Source organism: Ctenopharyngodon idella, chromosome 6 (assembly GCF_019924925.1).
Source record: "Ctenopharyngodon idella isolate HZGC_01 chromosome 6, HZGC01, whole genome shotgun sequence".
Taxonomy (NCBI): Eukaryota; Metazoa; Chordata; class Actinopteri; order Cypriniformes; family Xenocyprididae; genus Ctenopharyngodon; species Ctenopharyngodon idella.
In genome coordinates this window covers 31,906,438-31,929,550 of record NC_067225.1, presented here as the reverse complement: position 1 = coordinate 31,929,550, position 23,113 = coordinate 31,906,438, and the positions used below count along the sequence as shown (strand labels likewise).

At 36.1% G+C, this 23,113-nt stretch overlaps 2 protein-coding genes across 2 annotated transcripts in view; one reads left to right on the top strand and one right to left on the bottom strand.

The window, feature by feature from the left end:
* nav1b (neuron navigator 1b) overlaps positions 1-13,101 on the bottom strand; it is a 95,137-nt gene extending 82,036 nt beyond the window's left edge. Inside the window, exon 1 of the mRNA XM_051897420.1 lies at positions 12,980-13,101. The gene's annotated coding sequence lies outside the window, so the exon portion shown is untranslated. The remainder of the gene's footprint in view (positions 1-12,979) is intronic.
* Positions 13,102-15,533: 2,432 nt separating this feature from the next.
* Positions 15,534-22,421, top strand: csrp1b (cysteine and glycine-rich protein 1b). Its single transcript, XM_051898202.1, has 6 exons — positions 15,534-15,686; positions 16,277-16,386; positions 19,762-19,930; positions 20,012-20,141; positions 20,553-20,646; positions 22,116-22,421. The coding sequence occupies exons 2-6, from the start codon at positions 16,278-16,280 to the stop codon at positions 22,190-22,192; spliced, it is 579 nt and encodes a 192-aa protein (XP_051754162.1). The 5' UTR covers positions 15,534-15,686; position 16,277; the 3' UTR covers positions 22,193-22,421.
* Positions 22,422-23,113: the final 692 nt, after the last annotated feature.

Sequence of the window (23,113 nt, the reverse complement as noted above, 5' to 3'; positions counted from 1 at the left end):
GCTAGAAGATGCTTCAGATCAGATTTATCCAACCGCCTGTAGAAGAAAACAGAAACACATTGTGGTGGAGACAGATTTATTCTATTTGTTTAGAAAATAATATTAGTAAATTATTTAAGAAAATAAGATAAAATGCCCATCTCGGCGAGTATCCTAGTAAACAGTCGAGAAAGAAAACACATGTGTACAGTATCAGTATACTGGATCCATACATTTGGTCTTAAAGTGACAGCAGCCTAATATTTCTGCTGCTGTGTTTTTTAATGTTAAAGGGTTAGTTCACCCAAAAATGGAAATTCTGTCATTAATTACCCACCCTCATGTCGCACAAAAAATATTCTTGTTTACAAAGCATTCATCACTGAAATCCCAGGAACAAACAAACATACGTGCACAACTCCATTGCTGCCCCAGAAAAACAAACTTCATCCACTGTTCCCTTAACACTGGGTTCTTTGGGAAGCTGAAAAAGGTAATCTTTCCCTCACAACCAAAAACACACTCCTTCGGTGACAGGAGCTGCGTCTCATTTCAGAGGCTGCGTCCTCCGGAGGTCGCATTTGAAGGCTGCATATGTCATCAAGGATGTCATATTTAAGAAAAGTAACCGTAATAAAATTGACTTATATTCATTGTGAGGTGTAAAATACTGTAATTTCTTTCTTACTTTGCAATCTAATGATTATTTTTCCTAAATGAGACTTCCTCGATGATGTATGCAGCCTTCGAAGGGTGCAGCTCCTGAATTGGGACACATCTATTGTTGAAAAATCTCTCGGCTTCCGTATCCCGAACGAAGCCCGTTGATGGGCGTGCTCTTCCTCTGGGTGGTGTGTGTATGCACGTTTATCAGGGAGAAGTGCCTATACAAGGAATTCCGCCCTTTATAAGGTGATAAAGGGCCATACTTGAAAAAAATTCAGCGAAACATGTCCACAACTGGAAGTAGTATATTTGGCACAGAAATACTCCGTCATACGTCCAACTCGTGTTTTGAAACTTTAGCCATGTTTAGCATGAGAATGCAACTCTTTAACAGTGTAAATAAGTCAGAATGCATGAAATAGCATTAAACCCCCCCTTTAAGGTTGAACCACTGCAGTCACATCGACTGTTTTAACAATGTCTTTAGTACCTTTCTGGACCTTGAAAGTGGTGGTTAATTTGCTGTCTATGAGGGATAAAAAAACCTCTTTGATTTCATCAAAAATATCTTAATTTGTGTTCCGAAGATGAACGAAAGTCTTATGGATGTCGAACGACATGAGGGTGAGTAATAAATGACAGAATTTTCATTTTTAGGTGAACTAACCCAAAAATGAACTAATAACATTTTAAAATTTAATAAGGATTAATCTGTTTAATTTATAAAGACTATTTACATTTGATTACTTTATTCAGTGTCTCTATCTGAAAACTGCTGTTGTCTTTAATCATTTTTTTAATTTATATTAGTTAGGCTAGTAGTTTAGCTGTGGTCTCAAAATTGGAATAGAGAATTGTGAATTTTCACTGGTATCTAAAATTTTGGTCATTACTGGCTGTTTTTGCAAAAACTTGCAATTTTTTTTAAGTCACCAGCCATTGGCAGGTATGGCAAAAACTTAGTTTATAAAAGTTATATAATATACAATATAATTTTTTGAAAAATGTATACTTTTTTGTTTTTTGTACTTTCTATTCAGAGAATCCTGAAAAAAGACACTGCATCACAGTTTCCACAAAAAAATCATATTATGCAGCACAACTGTTTCAACATTGATAATAATCAGAAATGTTTCTTGAGCATCAAATCAGCATATTAGAATAATTTCTGAAGGATCATGTGACACTGAAGACTGGAGTAATGGTGCTGAGCTTTGATCACAGGAATAAATTACATTTTACTATATATTCAAATGGAAAACAGTTACTTTAAATTGTAATATTTCATAATATTACTCTTGTTGACTGCATATTTGATCAAGTAAATGTAACCTTGATGAACAAAATAATCTTCTTTCAAAAAATCTTACTGACCTCAAACTCTCTCTATACAGTATAACTCGTTGAGACACTGTGAGTTTACTGTAATGTTTTACCAATGAGAAACAGCTGAGATGATGCTGCAGTTTAGACTCATAAAGCTGTGCAGGAGAGACATCTGATATTGAAGTGATTTCATTTGTGATTTTTATGGGCTCAAATCCATATTCACCAAGCTAGTAAGAAATCAAACTAAACCTGTCATCGTTTGCCTTTAGCCCAGACACTATTACTTACAACCTGCCAGCAATACAACAGGAAAACTATAATTATATAATTATGTTTTTGAAATGTGAATCACTAGAGGTGGTGTGTATAATTATCATGTTCTTTTTAAAAGGAAAACAACCGCATGCAAGGAAATAAAAAATGTTTCCAACTGAACATGTCATCAGGAACACAGCACGATAGCATGACATCATTAACAGTGATAATACTCGGGGCTGGTGGGCAAAAAGGATCCAACATGCGAGACCAGGCTGTGACGATCTACAGGCATTTCCTAGAGCCAGTCACTCCTAATCCAATTGACTCCGGCCCACACCCTTGTCTGTCATACAACTAACACGATTTAAACACTTGATGCTGTTCCCACAGGAATCTTAATGGTCCATTCCACTGCACACTGACCCATCTGAATAAAGACAAAATAAAGCCTTATACTGCAGCACTGTTCCAAACCCTGAGCTTGCTGTCTACTGTCTACATAGGCAGCTGCCTTCTAAGGCAACATCTTAACCAAAATGAAATCTCATAAGTGACTAATTTGCAATGGTCTCCATTTAATGTACCATCTTGGATGATTCTTATACTTGTTGCTGAAGCCTTTATAATAGTATTGAATTAAACGGTTAGTTCACCCAAAAATGAAAATTTTGTCATTAATTACTCACCATCATGTCGTTCCACACCCGTAAGACCTTCGTTTATCTTCAGAACACAAATTAAGATTTTGGCTCAGTGAGGCCTGTAGTGACACCAAGATAATTAACACTTTCAAATGCCCAGAAAGCTACTAAAGACATATTTAAAACAGTTCATGTGACTACAGTGGTTCAACCTTAATGTTATGAAGCAACAAGAATACTTTTTATGCGCCAAAAAACAAAATAACGACTTTATTCAACAATATCTAGTGATGGTCGATTTCAAAACACTGCTTCATGAAGCTTCGAAGCTTTACGAATCTTTTGTTTCGAATCAGTGGTTCGGAGCGTAACGAGGTTTCGTTACATCATAAGTGTTTCGAAATTTCAATGGTTCACACTGGGGGGCGTGACTTTGGCAGCTCCGATTAGAAACAAGAGATTCGTAAAGCTTCGAAGCTTCATGAAGCAGTGTTTGAAATCGCCCATCACTAGATATTGTTGAATAAAGTCGCTATTTTGTGTTTTTGGTGCACAAAAAGTATTCTCGTCACTTCATAACATTAAGGTTGAACCACTGTAGTCACATTAACTGTTTTAAATATAACTTTAGTAGCTTTCTGGGTGTTTGAAAGTGTTAATTGTCTTGCTGGCAATGCAGGCCTCACTGAGCCATCGGATTTTATCAAAAATATCTTAATTTGTGTTCCGAAGATGAACGAAGGTCTTACGGGTGTGGAATGAATTAACCCTTTAAGTTACAAAACTTAAATTTTGTCATCCTAACAGGTTTAATAACATAAGTATGTACAAATGTTTCAAACAGGTTAAAGTGCAACTATAAAGAACAAAAATAAAGAATCAGAACATTTTCTATCAATATCTAGGGCATGTTTAAGTGTAAACAAATGTTTAAAAATAAAAAGCCTATTAAGTATTTGGAACTGTGATAAACAGTGAAATTCTAAATGGCTGTTTGGAACATTTAAATTCTGAGAAGTATTCTAAAAATGCATTCTAAAAATCTAAATAATTCATAAAGAGGAATTATTCACTGTATTTTGAAGTGCCCACAATAACAATACCATGTATGTTCATTATCGTGATATATTGTAATACCATATCAGCAAATGCATGCAAAAATGAACATGAGTGCTAGTTTGGAACAAAGCTTTTGTTTGCATATTACATTGTGTACTTTTATTTGAGGCATATTTCATTTAAACTCTTGCTGCACCTGGTTTTTATATCAAATAATAACTATATTTAAATGTTTAACATTAAAACACTTTCTCATCAAATGCAAAAACCTTAAAAATAATGGATGGATAATCAGTCCTCCCATTTTGTGCTGTCTTTGTCTTATAATGCATCTTTAGCCTTTGTCCAGCCCTAAACTAATCTGGTTTGCAGCCTAAACATCTGCTTAATGTTCTCTTTAACTGGACTACAAGCTGAAGCAGATGTTTAATTGGTCAGGCCTTCTCTGGACAAGACATTACGTACATTCTCCATTATAGCTGGATATTACTGATTTCAGCAATAGAACAAGCTGACTTGAATGATAATGAAGGAAACTTGTCAGGGAAAGTCTTTTAGTTTAATAATTTAAAGGCAATAATAAAAGCCAATTGTATAACAAAGATCAAAATTTTATTGATGCAGTTGAATAGTCTAATTGTTCTGGAGACATTAGAGTATAAATTGAGCTACTGTCGGCAGACATTCAGAGACACAAATATTGATTAAACTGCATTAAAAAACCTATAAACTAATCCACTCCACCCTGATGACTTCATTAGAAACTCATGTTCTCAAGTTTTCTCCTGGTTCAAATGAACCATCTGAACCTACAGCCCAGGCTGCATAAAAATAACATTCATCTATCAGTATTTTTGTCTCATTTTCCAGTAATAATTTAAAAAAATAAACAAGATCGATTTACTTGAGAAGCAAAACTGCATAAGACCATATCCAAGCCAAGAACCACATTGTCCATTTTAATGAACTGAAATTTCAAACACAGCCACTTTATATGCATAATGGTGAAGATATTGCGCCAACTAGTGGTTGAGGTAATAATCACCTTTAGTACACTACTAGGAAATAGACTGTGGTCTGGCTCTCAGACTATATGAGACCCAGATCCAGACTTGAAGTACTGAGACTCGGACCAATAACATTAAGTAATGAAACTTCAGTCCAAATTTATGTGGTCTCAAAACACAAGACCAAAACCACAAGATCAAGACTCATAGTTTTACACACCCGTAAGAAGAAAAATGTATTATAAGGAATGGAAATAATAGAAAGGCTTCATATCTGACAAGTGAACAGCAGTGAAAGCCTGCATGCTGATATACAGTAACTGGCAAATGCAGTGCAGACTGGCAGGCATTAACATTAGTGTAAATCCGTTGTAGTAATCATATAAATCTAGTGGGCTTGATGTTTGAGCCTGAGGGACATGCTCCTTTGGATCCAGCTACAATATGTTAAAATCCTGCATAGCCTGGCACAACTGACCCAGTTTAACAGAGCCGGTTTCTCTGAGAGCGTTTGTCAGGGCTTTTTTTATTTCAATAACTAGCCTTGATGGCCAATTTAAAGGGGTGGTTGATTATGGAATCACTTTTTTTAACTTTAGTTAGTGTGTAATGTTGCTGTTTGAGCATAAACAACATCTGCAAAGTTACAACGCTCAAAGTTCAATGCAAAGAGAGATATTTTCTTTTACAGAATTTTCTGTTTAAGGACTACACCAAACAGCTGGACTACAACAAGCTTCTTCCCGGGTTAGTGACATCACTAACCCTAAAATTTACATAAACCCCGCCCCCGAGAACACACAACAAAGGGGGTGAGGCCATGTCGGGCTGCTTTAGAGAAGAGGAAGAGTTGTTGTAGTGGAGTGTTGTTGCCATGCCGTCATTTTACGCCGGACTGCTTCACAAACGAGGGTCAATTCAACACTGGATTTGCACAAAAGATTAACATGACGGCACATGCTAGTCGATGAGTTGAATCAACTCCACAGCAACTACATAAATTTATCCACTAACCATTCAGAAACGTCCAGTTTCATTCTAAAAGTTGTAACTTCTTCCTGAGTCTCTCCATTAGTGTCGACTCCGGTTTGAACAATGTGAGGCTGAACACCGTTACTGACAATCCTCATTTTGGCTGCGTGAGATTCTCCAGCTTTGTTGTTGTTGAGCGACCGAAGCGTGAGCTGTTAAAGCTCCGCCCTCTTCTGGAAAGGGGGCCGGGAGCAGCAGCTCATTTGCATTTAAAGGGACACACACAAAAACGGCATGTTTTTGCTTACACCCAAATAGGGGTAAATTTGACAAGATATAATAAATGATCTGTGGGGTATTTTGAGCTGAAACTTCAGACACATTCTGGGGACCCCAGAGACTTATATTACATATTGTAAAAGGGGCATTATAGGTCTCCTTTAAAGGTTCCTAATGTTGTTTTGGAGTCTCCTAGGTTTACACGCATCCAGAGTAAAAAAATAAAAATAAAACCACTTAAATTTTCTCATAATATACATTGCAGCATCACATAATTTCTCAAAGAATCTAAAAAAATTGTTTGTTTGAATATCCAATCTCTCTAAACCCCTCCTTTCCGAGAGCCTGCTCTGCTCTGATTGGTCAGATGGCCCAGTCTGTTGTGATTGGTTGACCACTTAAAGCATGTCGGGAACAAAACGGCCATTACCATATCTGAATTTCAGCTCTGGAGATTTCTTAAGCGCTTGATAAACACTGATACAAACAGTAACAATGGTGTCGGTTTTTCCGTATCAATTCCAGCGCGAGTCCTGATCCTTTGGAAGTGTATCCAAAGTGCAATGCAAACTTCTTGATATGAACAACACAAACCAAACTCTTCCAGTCTCAGCTACAACTACATTGTTTGAGGGTGGGTTAAAGTTGACGTTGTTCGCGGGCAGCCAATGAAGACCATAGCCTGGCATTATGCAAATTTGTTACATTGTTACGTAAGACTGAAACTTGTTTCGGCAGTTCAAAATCGATTTTTTTCTTTAAGGAGACAATAACTTTATTTGTCGTGCACTTTGATATTTAAAACTTTACAGTCCTTTTGCATTCACAAACAACTTTATTACACACTGCATGAAAGGTAACATTCGAAAAAAGCATAATGGGGCAGTTTAAAGCCTAGAAATTACATGATGTTGGAGTTAAAATGAACCTAAAAGTTTTTGAATGCAAGCCTTATTTAGAGTGATCAGGTCATACTATAATCCAACATGACTCAATTTCTCCCCTCAATGAGTCATCTGACGACTAGGGACGGGCTCTGGGTTTAAAAGGCAATATTCTGGAAGACTTGAGTAGCTTTACCAGTGTCCTGAAACCCATAGAGTCCAGAGACTTTAATGGCCTGATTTTACTAGAGAAAAACATCATAAACTGGGCATCAACACCAAATTCCTTCAGCTACCGAATACTGTAGTGAAATGTACAAGCATGGCTTATATATAAACACACACACACACACACACACACATGAGAGAAAGCAGACCAGTGAATATTTCATATTTTGCCATTCTTTTAGTGGAAAATGTGTGTCAAGATAGCGTGTAACTCAGTATTTGTGTGCGAGTTGCAGGGAATGTAAGAGGGAATGTAATTAATAGGCCTTAAAATATCAAAATGTCATTAAACATGCCATGCGCTCGTTTGTAAAGGACATTTCCTGAGGGGCTTTGCAAATCGAAATACAATTCCAACTTCACTTCAAGGATAATAAAGCCCATACGCGTGACCTTACTGAACATTTAAACAGCTGTCTTGTTTGATGGAATATATAGAATATAGACTAGTATAACATTACACCGGTTCATGAGGTCATGCACAATGGAAGACTATTTAGTTCCATTCCAAAACCTAGTAAACTGCCTTCATGGACAGGATTTTAAAGTATCATAGGCACATTCCTGATGTGAAAGACAGCAACATTATGCTGACTTTTAAGATACCTTGCTTTGACCAAATGTTAAGGCAGGATTGCGTGCATCCTTTCCTGGCAATCCCAGAATGCACTGTCATGTTCAGACAAAAAAAAAAAAAACCTAAGATGCAACGTTGCTTTTGTTAATTGCAACTAAACTCAGTGATTTCAGTAATTGAAATAAAGCTGAAATAAAATATTATAAAATATAAATATTGGAGGTAAAACTTAAAAAAACTAAATTAAACTAAAACTAAAATAAAAAATAAAATTGAAGTTGAAGTAATAAAATGACTAAAACCAAAACTGAAATAAAAAAGAATTTAAAAAATATAGAAGTATTTCAATGAAAACCAAAACTCACCAAAAAATGACAAAAGCACATAACAAAATTACAAAATCTTTGATTTTAAAGTAAAATTAAAATCAAAACGGAAACTATAGAACTAAAAGCTTATTCAAAATATTAATAAATAATATCACAGAGAGTAAAAGAAATTAAGTAAAATGTATACATTAACAGAAAAATATATTTACAGAAACAGTAAAGTACCTTTAAGAATAATTAATTCTAATTAAAAATGAAATATTTTATTCAATACTGTATTTTTATGCTTACCAGAGGGTTGCATTATTAGCACCATCTGTATCTATATCTGTATGATGCACCCTAGTGACATCATGACACCACGACATCATCACATACCAGTGTAGTGATGTCATCTAACACTGTGCCTCTGGCTTTTAAGACACCAAATTACAAGCCGCACAAAAGTCTGCCACATGTTAAGATCATGAGATTTTTGCCCTGAGCATTTTCAACTCGCAGTCAAAACCCAAAGTGCAGCCAGCCATAAACATGATCCGTCTAATGCTTGTTAGTTTAGCTTGATGATTCTTGCATATTAGATTTCAGTCAAGAAAACCCCCCAAAACAATAGGTAGATAACATACATACAGTACTATAACTACAATAGTTAAATTGTTAACTAACTTACTCACTGCTGGAGACACGGATGACATAAAATGCAGGAAAATCTTGACTTACATGCAGAGAAGCTTCACAGGTCCAGCACAGACTTCAAGATTCAAATTAAAGTGTTCAACCTTCATTTGTCATAATTACAACCTTGCAGTGATCCAGAGGAGAGGCTCCTTCTCCTGACTCTGACTCTAAAGGAACTGGTCTCTCTTCTTATATATTTACCCAGCGTCTTCATTGAAGCATATATATATATTCTCTTAACTAAATGGACGAGCTGGCATATGTCCAGGTTGGATGGATATATTTTTCCCTAAGCCTTGAACGGAGGTAGACCTACACTGAGGGCCATTAGCAGTGCATATGGATCCTACCTGCCATGTCTAGAGCTCTTACAGAGGTTCGGATTTAAATGGATCATGGTGCATATTTCAGATTATTATGCACAGGCAGAATGTTGAAGTCTTTAAAGTATGTTATAAATGACATAACTGTTATGCGGTCTGAAATGTTCCTCACACTCACACATACACAGTTTCTCAGTGTTAAAGTGAAGCGTACAGCATGATCCTGTCAAATCACACCACAAACTTACACTTCTGACTGAGGATGCATTTGAATTTTTAATGTTTAAATTAATAAAGACACGCCACTTTATCATCATCTTCCTCATCCTCAACATTACACCATAATCAATCAATTCCTTTTTATCACTGTTAATTGTCATACACCACCAATCTGCTGAAAACCAACAGCTTAGACCAGCCAGATGACCTGTTTAACCATCACTGACTGGTAGTCAAGGTACGTGTTGGCATGTTGTTTTTGGCTGGTTGTCTATTATGACTACTACACTAGTGAAGTTGGTACAGTATACCTGAAACATTAACCATCTTAACCAATTTGGGACAGCAACAGACCAGCACTATCCATCTAAAACCAGTTTAAACCATCTTGGAACTAAAGCTGGTCCAAACTGGTCTAAGCTGTTCCTTTCAGCAGGAAATCTATCAGGGAATAACTATGAAGCACTTTCTTCTCTGCTATAGGAAAAAAATTGCTTTGTTAAATCAGAATGTAAAAAAATAAAATTATGACATAACTATAACTGATATTTGTCATAATTTCGGCTTTTTGTCATAATTATGAATTAGTTTGTCACAATTCCTACTTTTTTGTCATAATTGACTCAGGGGCCGTGTACACAACACTGTTTTTAACCAAAAACGGAAAACGTGTATTAATTTACACGAAAACTGCGTTATTTTGGGGGGCCTGAAAACGCAAACTTTCAAAGTGCATGTTTTTGAAAACGATACCATTATCTGTCTCAGTGTAAACTACAAAAACGTAAATCTGTAAAAAACGGTTATGGCATGCACATGCATATTACGTCAACCCGATCTCACGGCTATTCGCATGTATTGTATGAGGTGGCTAATTCGTACAACCTCACTCGTACGAATTTGGACGTTTTTTGCTAAATCGTACGTATTTTACGAGACGCCAAATTCATATGAATTCGCACAAATGACCTACCCCTAACCCCGCCCCTAAACCTACCCGGCACTGGGGTTTAGACAAATTCGTACGAGTGAGGTTGTACGAATTAGCCACCTCGAAAAATACGTACGAATTGGTCGTGAGATAGCGTTGGTTTATTCTATAGGTATGCGTGTTTGGCGCGAGTGCTCTGTAAAAGAATACGTGTGCGCAGGCGTGTATAGTGTTTCTTTACAAAGTAACATCGCCAACTACTGACCTGGTATGCAAAAATAATTAGTCGTTTTCGCAGATCCGTCGTTTAGCGGATCTGTACAAAGAAAAACCTGTTTTATGAACATTGTACTCCTAAGGGTATGTTTACACGACACCGTTTTCAACTAAAAACGGAAAACTTTTTATGCGTTTTGGCCGTTCATTTGCACGACAACGGAGTTTTGGTGGCCTGAAAAAGCAAACTACTGAAAACTGATTTCAAAGTGCACGTTTTTGAAAACGGTTTCCGTGTAAACAACAAAAACGCGAATCTGTGAAAATGATGACGTCATGCACATGCGTATAACATGTTCAGTCTATAGTGTTTCATCGCCATCTAATGGCCTGCCAGCAGAATACAGCGTTTTTAGTCGATTTCATGGATTCGTATGAATGGGGATCGTTTTGACAATGGCGTCGTCTGTACGCGGAAAACTTCTTCTCTGTTTTAAGCATATTGTTGTCGTGTAAACATACCCTTAGTATCTCATCATTTTTACTCTTTATATCATAATTTCCATTTATCTTAGCAAGTCATAATTTCAACTTTTTATCTCATAATTATGACTTTTTGTCATAATTGATTTATCAAAGCATGTTTTTTTCTTGTAATGGACTAAGTTATACTGATGCATCACTAGCCTATATATGATGAAGTTGAAAATAATGATAGTGATTATGTTGAATTTTATTATTATTATGATTATGTTCATAGTGGTGATGATGAAGTTTGTACAAAATTTAAGGCATAATCTTCCTCATCCTCAACATCATAGTCAACATCATCACCTTCATTATAAAACCATCATCAGTATCAACATCACATCAAGGTGATGATTATGATACTTGATGTGATGCTGATAATGGTGGTGATGATGATGAAGGTGATGATAAAAGTGGTGTGTCTCTAGTCCTGTCTATCCATCAGTGTGATATGGAGGATGAGGCAGCGACCGGTCTCTCTGCAGACAGGCTCAAGTTTCAGCCGCATTAGAGGCAGAACTGCAGCTGCAGCCCCTCGTTTATCAGGCTTTACTGGACTGAATCTAATCTGAGAATGATGGAGTGATCCATCTAAAACACCAGCACGTCTCTGTTTCACATCAACCGGGCTGCATTTACTACTAATGCTCTGCTTATTCCATTAAGACCACAGTCATAATTATAGTCTCTCTCACGAAATCAACAGCGCCAAACAAAATCCAGGGTCTCGGCACGTGCTTTGTTTATTTTGTAGCGGGAAAGTAAATCGTTAAAGCACATATACAAGGAGAAAAACAGAAAGTCAAGCACAGTCAGATGTTTGAAGCAAAAATGATAGTGTTGATGAACATTCAATCCTTAGACAAAACCCTATGAGCCAAAAGCAATTGATTGTGAAAGAGAAAAAAAGAACAAGAGCGCGCGCAAAAGAAAGGGTGTGTCGAACTACAAGTCAGTACAGAAGAGTGAGCGCGCCCTCTTCTGGTCATTACCTGAAAATGCGCATACACATTTGTTACTTGGCAAGGACAGAAGATGCATAATACATTTTATTTTGTGCAAGTATAATTCCTAATAATGTGGAATTATAAGCAACATACGGGCAGGTAAATGGTGAGAATTTTCATTTTTGGGTGAAGTCGCTCCAATATGGCCATCATACTTAGAGACTATACAAAACTATATATATATATATATATATATATATATATATACACTCTAAAAAATGCTGGGTTGAAAATGGACAAACCCAGTTGTTTTAACCAAGTTACTGGGTTAAATGTTTGCCCAATGTACTGGGCAGTTTTATTTAACCCAACTATTGTTTAAAAATTACTATATGGCTTAAAATGAACCCAAAATATGTTGGAAATTGAAAATCAGACAAATAATTATTAGAGGAAACAATACTGATCAAAAGGTGAACATTTATTAATAAGAAATTTAATAAATGTTTATTGTTTAATTATTATTCATTAAACTTATTAATAAATGTTCATTTATTAAACATATTAACAAATGTTAGTTTCCAACATACTTTGTATTCATTTTAAGCAAGCAATACAGTCATTTTTAAACAATAGTTGAGTTAAATAAAACTACCCAGCAGGTTGGGCAAACATTTAACCCAACCGCTATGTTAAAACAACCCAATTGCTGGGTTTGCCCATTTTCAACCCAGCTTGGGTTTAATTACTACCAGTTCATCTAACCATTATGTAAAATCAATTCACATTAAATTTAACATCTGACTTAATTATTTTTTGTGATTAATAGAATCTATATGACTGATTCCATGATTTCACAGGTTAAGGCAACAACATAATAAAACAAAATGGAAATTAATGCACTGAATATAAAATAATCATTTACTCACATTTGCTGACAAACTTGCACATTGCAGAGCCACTGATAATATTATTCAGGCCGAAATGCTGAAGAAACGAAGCAGCAGCTCTTTAATTCATCACTTATACTTCACAGCACACGAGTCACCCTCTGTCTCACAGGCCCGAACACATGCTCAGATTTACATGAAAACCTTCCTGTCCTCGGCTCCTGTTTCTCCAGTGGTGGATTAATGCATTGGTCACACACTCATGCTCACACACAGATGCAGAGGCTGGTCATAGCGGATGTCTAGAGGAGGTAGACCCCTGTGTGTGTGACTAAAAGGTAGTGTGGAAAAGGCTTCTGTAACACACACAGTTAAAAAAGAGCTTTAGGATATTCCTTGCCCAGTCTCGAGGCTATGGATCAGTTTCCAACACCCTCTCTCTATGCATCATCAATCGAAGGAAGTCATTGGATCAGATGAATCTGTGCCGGAAGAACAGCACCATCAGCAGGCTCACAGGCTCTTGGCACCGACTGAAGATGCATGCTGTAATATTCATATGCAGCTGTGAACATGCAACACATGCCTAGTTAAGAAACCCCAGTTAAATTAGAGTAAAACTTACAGGTCTGGTTTCACAGACAGGGCTTAGATTAAACCAGGATTAGGCCTTAGTTCAATTAGGACATTTAAGTAACTTAGAAAAAACATTACTGATGTGCATCTTGAGACAAAACAATGTCACTGACATATTTTAAGATATGTCGGTACAGGTTGTTTCCTGTTAAAACAGCTTAAACATGCATTTTAGTCTGGGACTAGACTTAAGCTTTGTCTGTGAAACCAGGGAAACAGCCACTGTTGGAAGAGGCCATTGGATTTTTTTATTTAGCTAACTAACTAACTAACTAACTAACTAACTAACTAACTAACATCAACTATCTAACTAACCTGCTTTATTTCTTTAACTAACTAACAACTAACTAACTAACTAACTAACTAACTAACTGTCTAACATCAACTATCTAACTAATCTGTATTATTTAACTAACTGACCAACCAACTAACCTTATTTATTTGTTAACCAACTAATATGCTTTATTTCTTAACTAACTAACCTGATTTATTGTTAACCAACTAATATGCTTTGTTTCTTAACTAACAACTAACTAACCTGCATGCTTTTTCCAACCAAATAACTAGCGAGTTAACTAACGCCTAACATCATCTAACTTGCTTTATTTCTTTAACTAACTTGATTTATTTAGCAACTAACTAGCTAACTAACCTGATTTATTTCTTAACCAACTAATATGCTTTATTTCTTAACAACTAACCTGCTTTTTCTTAACCAACTAGCAAGTTGGTTAAGAACACCTAACTAACATCAACTATCTAACTTGCTTTATTTAACTAACTTGATTTATTTAGTAACTAACTAGCTAACTAACCTGATTTATTTCTTAACCAACTAATATGCTTTATTTCTTAACTAGCTAACTAACCTGATTTATTTCTTAACCAACTAATATGCTTTATTTCTTAACTAGATAACTAACCTGATTTATTTCTTAACCAACTAATATGCTTTATTTCTTAACTAGCTAACTAACCTGATTTATTTCTTAACCAACTAATATGCTTTAGTTCTTAACTAACAATTTACTAACCTGCTTTTTCTTAACCAACTAGCAAGTTAGCTAACTAACCAACAACTAACTGACTAACATCAACTAACTAACCTGCTTTATTTCTTTAACTAACTGACCAACCAACTAACCTTATAACAAATAGCCAACTAAAAAAAAATAAAAATTAGCCAATATGCCAACTAATATGCTTTATTTCTTAACTAGCTAACTAACTAACCTGATTTATTTCTTAACCAACTGACTAATATGCTTTATTTCTTAACTAACAACTAACTTGCCTGCTTTTTCTTAACTAACTAGCGAGTTAACTAACACCATCTAACTTGCTTTATCTCTTTAACTAACTTGATTTATTTCTTAACTAGCTAACTAACCTGACTTATTTGTTAACCAACTAACTAGCTACTAACTAACTAAATTCTGCTTCTTATTTCATGGTGAGTTTTGCATTCCAGCAGGTTCAGCTGTTTCATTGTGTTTGGTATGAGGAGGGCAAGGGATTCCAGTCCTCCTAACAAACACCGTTTAAGGTAAAAAACCATGTGCAAACATTTCATGGGTCACTACAGCACTGCATGTCTTCCCGATTACTGTTCTGAATACAAAACTACTAACACATTAAGACATATCTTTATGAACAAACTGTATGGTATATACAAAATTAGTCTTAAATCTTAAAGTTTGTTTGATAGTTCAACTATTATAGAATTAGTAAGAGACTGCACTAACAATGACTAATAATATATATATAATATTGTTCTGGTCTAAATACAGTACATTATAAATAATTCTACATTTGTATTTGGTTGTTCAGTACATGTACTCTTTTAGTAAAGCATTGGCTTGCTATGGTCAACTGAGAATATATAATATAATAGTAATACACAAAATGAAAACTGTCAAATAGTGATTTGAGAAGAGCCAGAGAGGTTAGAAATCTCTCTCTCTCTCTCTCTCTCTCTCTCTCTCTTTCTGTTTTCCCTCCTGCTCCTCATCTCTTCATCAGTCTCATCCTCTCTAGACTCATATGAGGACTCAGACTCTGCTGATCGCTCTGTGATCTTCTAGTGAAGCAGAATCAACTATTACTGCAGGTAAGAGCTTTACTATTATTATTATTGCATAAAATAAAGTTTGAGAAAGACAGAACACCTGTGTTTTGACCCTTTATCCAGAATTGATATCAGAGAATATGGTCACACTTTACACTAAGATCTCATTTGTTAATGTTAATTAATGCATTAGCTAAAATGAACTATAAAATAGCAATATATTTTTACAGCATTTATTTATCTATGTTAATGTTAGTTAACAAAAATACAATTCTTCGTTGTTTGCTTATGTTAGTACACACAATGTTAACAGATTCAACTTTTGATTAAGAGTGTATTAGTAAATTTTGAAATGTATATATTATACTTCAAAAACATTGGCAATGACAAAGAATATGAAACATTCCACTTTATCTGAATTCACCAAATTTGATTCATTGTACTTTATCCAGCTACAATTTACCTTCTTATGAAGAAAATTAAATTTAAACTCTGAAAACACATAAACTCCAGAGCAGAAATTACAAAAAAATATTGTGACAAGGCAAATGAGTTTAGGCCTGATGAAGTTTACTTTTTGCAACTAACTAATTTGTGTATCTTTTAACGTGTGCGTGTGTTGATACTGTCAGGATGCCGCTCGGAGGAGGAAACAAGTGTGGCTGCTGTAAGAAGACGGTGTATTTCGCAGAGGAGGTCCAGTGTGAGGGACAAAGCTTCCACAAGTCCTGCTTTCTGTGCAGTAAGTCACACATCAGTCTGTTACTGATCCCTTAGTATCCACATCACAGTATGTTATTTCACGTGAGAGACGGGAGCAGATGTTCAAGCTCAAGCAGGAAAATCTATTAGAGACAGACACACATTGACACAAACTTTCACCTGACACCTCCAGTGCTCTATAATAAAGTATTTTAAGCATAAAGGATGTGCATGTTAGTGTGAGATTCTCCGTGTGGAAATGGGTGGTGATGGTTAGTCCTGTAGAGAGGGTGTTAACCGGAAAATGGAAAGATTATTCATGCAGATGGTCATATATATCATGGAAAATATGATATTCTTGAACAAAACTGTGAGCTGTGAATGTGACTGTCGTGATACTAACTCAAAAGAAAATTGTTATAAAGATTGTTCTGCTTGGGCACAAATCTCCACCAATGCTCTGATTTATGAAAGGCAAAAAGGCATTGTCCTAAAAAAAAATGTAAAAAATTTTGCTGAATTGTACACACAGATCATTAAAACTCTTTCCCCGCCATTGACGGAATTTTCCGGCAATCTATGTTTTCACTGTTAAGGCCTGATATACTCCAAACGAAATCGAAGAACGAATTGATGTGACGTCATTTCAAACAAAATCAGACCAAAAAAAGTCCTGCCCAATTGCTGCTCAAACTAGCCCAAAACTAGGCCAATTGCATTTCAGGGTGGGGGGGGGGGTCCCCCGTTAAAAATCACGTTCCGGGGGGTAAAATCCACATTTTTGGTGGGGTTCCCCTGGTAAAATTTGCATTCCAGGGGCAAAATATCATGTTATTTGTGGTTGTTTCAACCCACGGACATGGAAAACAACCCACGGCAACAGTGTTAAAGTAGCACAATTCCTTGGGAAAACCGCGGATTTGGCAAAACTGCCCCTAAACGAAGAACGAAAAAGAATGTCGCCGTGAGTATATCGGGGCCTTTATAAGGTAGGGGGCGCTAAAGATTACAGAATCTCCAAATCAAAACACAGGCAAAGAAGAAACAGAAACAAATGATAAAGCATTGCTTATGCACATGATCATCAAACATTAAACAGCCTATAAATCAAAACTGCATAACGTTACCCAGAATGAGCTGACTGTGAAGCTTTGGGAGTGGTGATGGAAGCAATCTACTCCATCTATGTTTTCACAGCTTTTTGTTCAAAATATTGCTTTATGAAACTTACCCACATTCAAGTGTTGATGAAAAAGAATGCATGAAACTAGCATAAAACCTTTTTTAGAGGCTATGTCCTTTCTTTTGATATACTGCATGGTCAGAGTTTCACAGTTTCAAAACTTTTTTGAAAAACACTGGCAGGGAAAGAGTTCAAATTAGTTTGAGCTTCTGAACTAAAGACAAAAGTCCTTGGAGTGGAAAGCTGGCATGATTTTGGATACGGGACTGAGCAGCGAGTAAATCTTTTCTGTTAAATAGCGTGTCCATATTAGGTGTTGTACAAATGAACATCCTGGTGGATTCGTCTGCCTTTTAAGGTTGCACAACGCCTGCGGATCTGTGGAACAAATGGATGTTTATGTGCAGATGACACTCGCAGAGACATCAACATCGATGATGCATCGAAAGTATTATGTCACCAAATCGCAGGGAGAGTGTAAATGTTTAGGCTTGATTTTTTGGAGAGCAAATGAACATCTCCTGTTTCTCAGATGTTTCTCCTGAGAAAAAGAGCTCAGTTGCATCCTCTAGAGCAGGAGTGTCCAAACCTGTTCCTGGAGAGCCACTGCAGAGTTCAGCCTCAACACACCTGTCTGGAAGTTTCTAGTATGATTAGCTGGGTCAGGTGTGTTTGATTGGGGTTGGAGCTGAACTCTGAAGGACAGTGGCCCTCCAGGAGCAGGACTGGACACCTCTGCTCTGTCTAGAGTATCAGAAGAGATCTCAACTGTGTCTCAAACTGTGCTCAGACTTGTCAAGATGCCAATGTTTGCATCAAAAGTCAGATATCTTAGTAATTTCTTATCAAATTCAAATTCTGTTACATATCTAATGTTCAAACTGAGCTATGCAATACACATCGATTTTATAGCTCTTATATACTATATGAGAGAGAATGAGAATGAGCTTTTATTCGCCAAGTGTGCGCAAACACACGAGGAATTTGTTTGTCGTTATATGCTAACTGTGAGTCAGTTTTGATTTCACATTGACTTTAACCCTACTCCTTTCCTTGGGTCATTTTATTTAAAATTTTTAAAAATCAGGTGTTCATCTGAGTGGTCTAAGAGCTTGCTTCAAACTTTCACATTTTAAATGGGAATACACAAAAAAATGACTGAACTCAAGGAGTTTTCGTTTTTGTAATAAAAATAGCAACAAATCCCTCATTGTCGGTCAATTTGACCCCCATAAGGTATAAATGGGAAATAATGGTTTTTAAAGAATCTGCTCATTTATATTAAAATTATTGGCAAAAAATCGAGTAATTTAGAGGTAAATAAAATAATAAATAACAAAAAAAAAAAAAAAATTCCATAAAAAAAATATTATCAAAACAAAATTATATAAGCTTTCTGGACAAAAAAACAAAGAAGTGTAATTTTAAGGCTTCAGGTCATTTTGGAAGGATTTGTTACTAATTCTGAGTAACGCGATATAATAGCAAATCTCAATGGCCTGATTTTTTTTTTTATTTCATCACATAATGTAACTATATTATCACCCAACTCTTTATTTAAAATTGACTATACATGTATGTTCAACTTTATCCACATACATACAGTATATTTGTATTGGGCAACATATAAACTACTGAGCAAATCTTAACTGCTTGATTGCTTGTATCGTCGCAAAATGTAACTATATTATCGCCCAGCTCTTTATATGAAGTTGGATATGTAATTATGACCAACTTTATCCGCATACATACAGTATACTTGCATAGGTTGATATATATTATTTAGGAAATCTCAACCGCTTGTCGCAAAATCTACTCTATGTTATCACCCAGCTCCAATTTGCTAAATGCAATCATACGGCATGAAGATCTTAAGATGTTATAAACATCAACAACATGATTTTCTGTAAAGCTGCTTTGGAACAATGTGTGTTATGAAAAGAGCTATATAAATAAACTTGACTCGACTTGCGCGGCATAGTTGAAAATAAACAGCCGAATTAGTCGTTTTGGGAGCTTGGTTTAAATAAAAGCTGTATTTGGACTAACAAGGATGTTTTAAGTTCTGAAACTTACAGTTTATTATGTCTTTATAGTACACTGACCTCTTATATGTCTAAAGATCAAGTCTGTGAAATATGAAAGAGCTGTGTACTATTTTGCTATGAAGTGCAACATTATCCACACAGCAAACAGTCTTGAACATGCATGTATCTTCTATGTTTACTGCAGTGGTGTGCAAAAAGAATCTGGACAGTACAACAGTGGCTGTGCATCAGGATGAGATCTACTGTAAGTCCTGCTACGGTAAGAAATACGGCCCAAAAGGGTATGGCTTTGGTGGAGGAGCGGGAACGCTCAGCATGGACACGGGCGAAGCTCTGGGAATCAAACCGGATGGGTTAGTAAGAATGTTTCATTGAAAGCATACTAACAGTGTCTTTACCAATGTGAAATTAAAGTAGCCCGATCTGTCACACAGACAAACATCCCATCGTCCGACCAACAACCCCAACCCGTCAAAGTTTGCGCAGAAGCTTGGCGGTTCGGATGTCTGCCCTCGCTGTGGAAACGCTGTGTATGCGGCAGAGAAAGTGGTTGGAGGAGGAAATGTGAGTCGGTTTTTCTTGACTAGACTTGCGGAGAGACAGTCATTTTGCCCTGGGCCTAACGCATTATCAAACTGGTTAACATAAACCTCATCTGTCAGATTTCTTTGATTGCTGTAATAATTTGGAGAAAAGTCTTGATTGTTTTGGGTTGGTTGTCTTATTACCAACAACCATAAAAAATCCAATGCAAACACAACACCATGTCCTAACCTGCCCTCAAATAATGCTGCAAACTGACAAAATCACTGCCAATCCGAACATGTCTGATGTTTTATATACAGCCACCCAACACGAAACAACAAAAGAGATACCAAACTATTGACAAATGACCTTTTGGGCGTCACTTGTCACAGTTGCTGCTGGCATGATGCAGGCAAGGCCGAACATGTATTTATGTGTGTCCTCTTTTAGTCTTGGCATAAGAGCTGCTTCAGATGCGCAAAGTGTGGGAAGAGTCTGGAATCCACCACTGTAGCAGATAAAGATGGAGAGATTTACTGTAAAGGTCAGTATCAAACATCATGCATATGTATGTTTATAGAAATAGACAGAAATAGGAATATTTAACAATGAATATTTAAATGTATATTCATATTCATTTTATTAATTAAAGGCACAAAATGTAAGATTTTTGGATTAAAATATCCACAAAAAAAACCCACTAGCACAATGTTGTAAATTTGTTGGCTTGCGTACTTACATTATCCCAAATGTTTCCAAAAATGTTTAAATCCAGAGAAATAAGCAATTTTAACCAGGACACGAACTGTGTCCGTGTGTCGCCTATCAATGACGTCATAACCGTGTTACCCCTCGATTTTTTTATTTTGTAGAAATGAAGCATCAAAGACGCTCTAATATATTACATGTTTTATTAGACAGGTGAGCAACTGTTTGGATACATTCATCGACAGAAAACTAATCATGTTATATAGCTCAACACAGTAAGTCTTAAGGCCCGTTCACACCATATGGTATAGTCACACCATAACTATAAAGATTACGATAAAGATATAGTTCTTAAAATCATTCTAAATATAAAACAATAGCGCTGTCCACACCACAACTATAGAGAAACGATATCGTTGGGATCACTTTCAGAACAATTTTTTTCCAGCTGTTGAACAATAAAACAATGACAGCCAATCAGATTCCATTCTAATTTAAGGGCTTGCGCATTTAAAATGGCGGACGACATTGTGGAGAAGTTAATCGCCGAGGTTCAGAAAAATCCACCACTGTTTGACAAGTCAAACCCCCTTTTCAAGGATACTTTAAAGAAAATAGATATATATGCAAAACAATTGGTCATACCCTCAGAATAAATGGTGAGAAGTATTAACGATGAGATCGTTATGCCAGGCTAGCAAACAGTGTAACATAAAAATACCTCAGGTATCCAGCGCTAACATTGTCTTGCTTCCTTTAAAGTTGCTGTGAAAAAGACTAGGTGTTGTTTTTATTCCACTATATTGACTTTCGTCAGCTAAATTCACTTAGATTAGATCGATTACACTAGCTATTCACTCAAAACATAGCATGCTGAGGACATCTGCTGGTTAAAGCCTGTAAATGCAACAAGAACAGCAAAAACATGTCGTACACACTTTGAAACTGCAGCGCGTGAGCTTAGAATAAACAGACCGTTATCATTTGTTGGTGTGGACGCAAATATAGTTATCTTTATAGTCATCTTTCTTGGTGTGAACGGGACTTTATTGTTTAAATCTCATTTTCTTGATTTACCACAAGTACCATGTTTTACCATGACTGTAGACATGAAGACAACATCTCCCATGATTCCGCGAAATCAAGGCCTCATCAAGCTACGCCTTTGTTTTGGATAAGCGACCTCTAGTGGTTAAAATTACATATTATGCCTTTAATGTGAATAAATATTTACATAGTTGATATTTATAATAACATGATCTATTATTTATTATAGCATTATTAATATTATTTATATTTATATAGGGTGCTATGCTAAGAACTTTGGACCGAAGGGCTTTGGGTTTGGTCAGGGAGCTGGAGCTCTCGCTCACGCTCAATAGAAATACAGCTGACATCGGTGAACCCAGGAGGACAACTAGACACTTAACCACCTTCAAACCTCACGCTGTATGAGAAACATGTCTAATAAATGTTATACACACACATAAGTGCCCATTTTGGTGCTCAGAGTATGTACTAAATCCAATAAACGGGGTTTCATGTGAAATCCAAGACAGTATTATCAACTGACATTTTTGCAATAATAAAACTGGGTCATTTTTCCATTTACTGGGATTTATTTTGTTTTATTTATTTTGCACAAAATAAATAGTTAATGCAATTCCCTGACTGGGCTATGCCATGCATTTTGCATTTGAAAAATATAATAACTAAGAATGCATGAATGCAATTATAATTTGAACAAACATGAAGTTTGTAAACAGACACGGGACACAGAAAGCATTGAGTACGCACTAAGATGATTCGCTTGTTTTCTCCATGACATCATACACACATCAAAAACACAAGTGTGATGAGGAACAAAGCGTGTTTATGTCTTTGAGCCTGTCGCGGGCCTGATCTAACGAGACGCTACCACAAAGACAGACCACAGACTGACTGGATAAGACCATCAGAGAGATTGTAATGCTTTCATCTAGAGACTAATTCAGAATTAAACAATGGAAACGAATAAACAAAACTGGTCTCAAAGCAGCTGCCGGGGGAAACAAACGACATTCCCACCATCATCAATTAAATACTTGCCAGAGGCAAAAACACGAGCTATGCTAGGAATGGTAGACTAGTGCAACACTTACTGCCACAAGTATAGTGCCTATTTATTTTTACTTTTTTAAATAGTATGTGAAGCAATATACATTATGCAGTATAATAAATAGTAGTATATGCTACATTCTTGTCACACAACCTCACTATGTTGTTGAGTTTTAATTTTTTTTATCATTTACATATTATTTTTT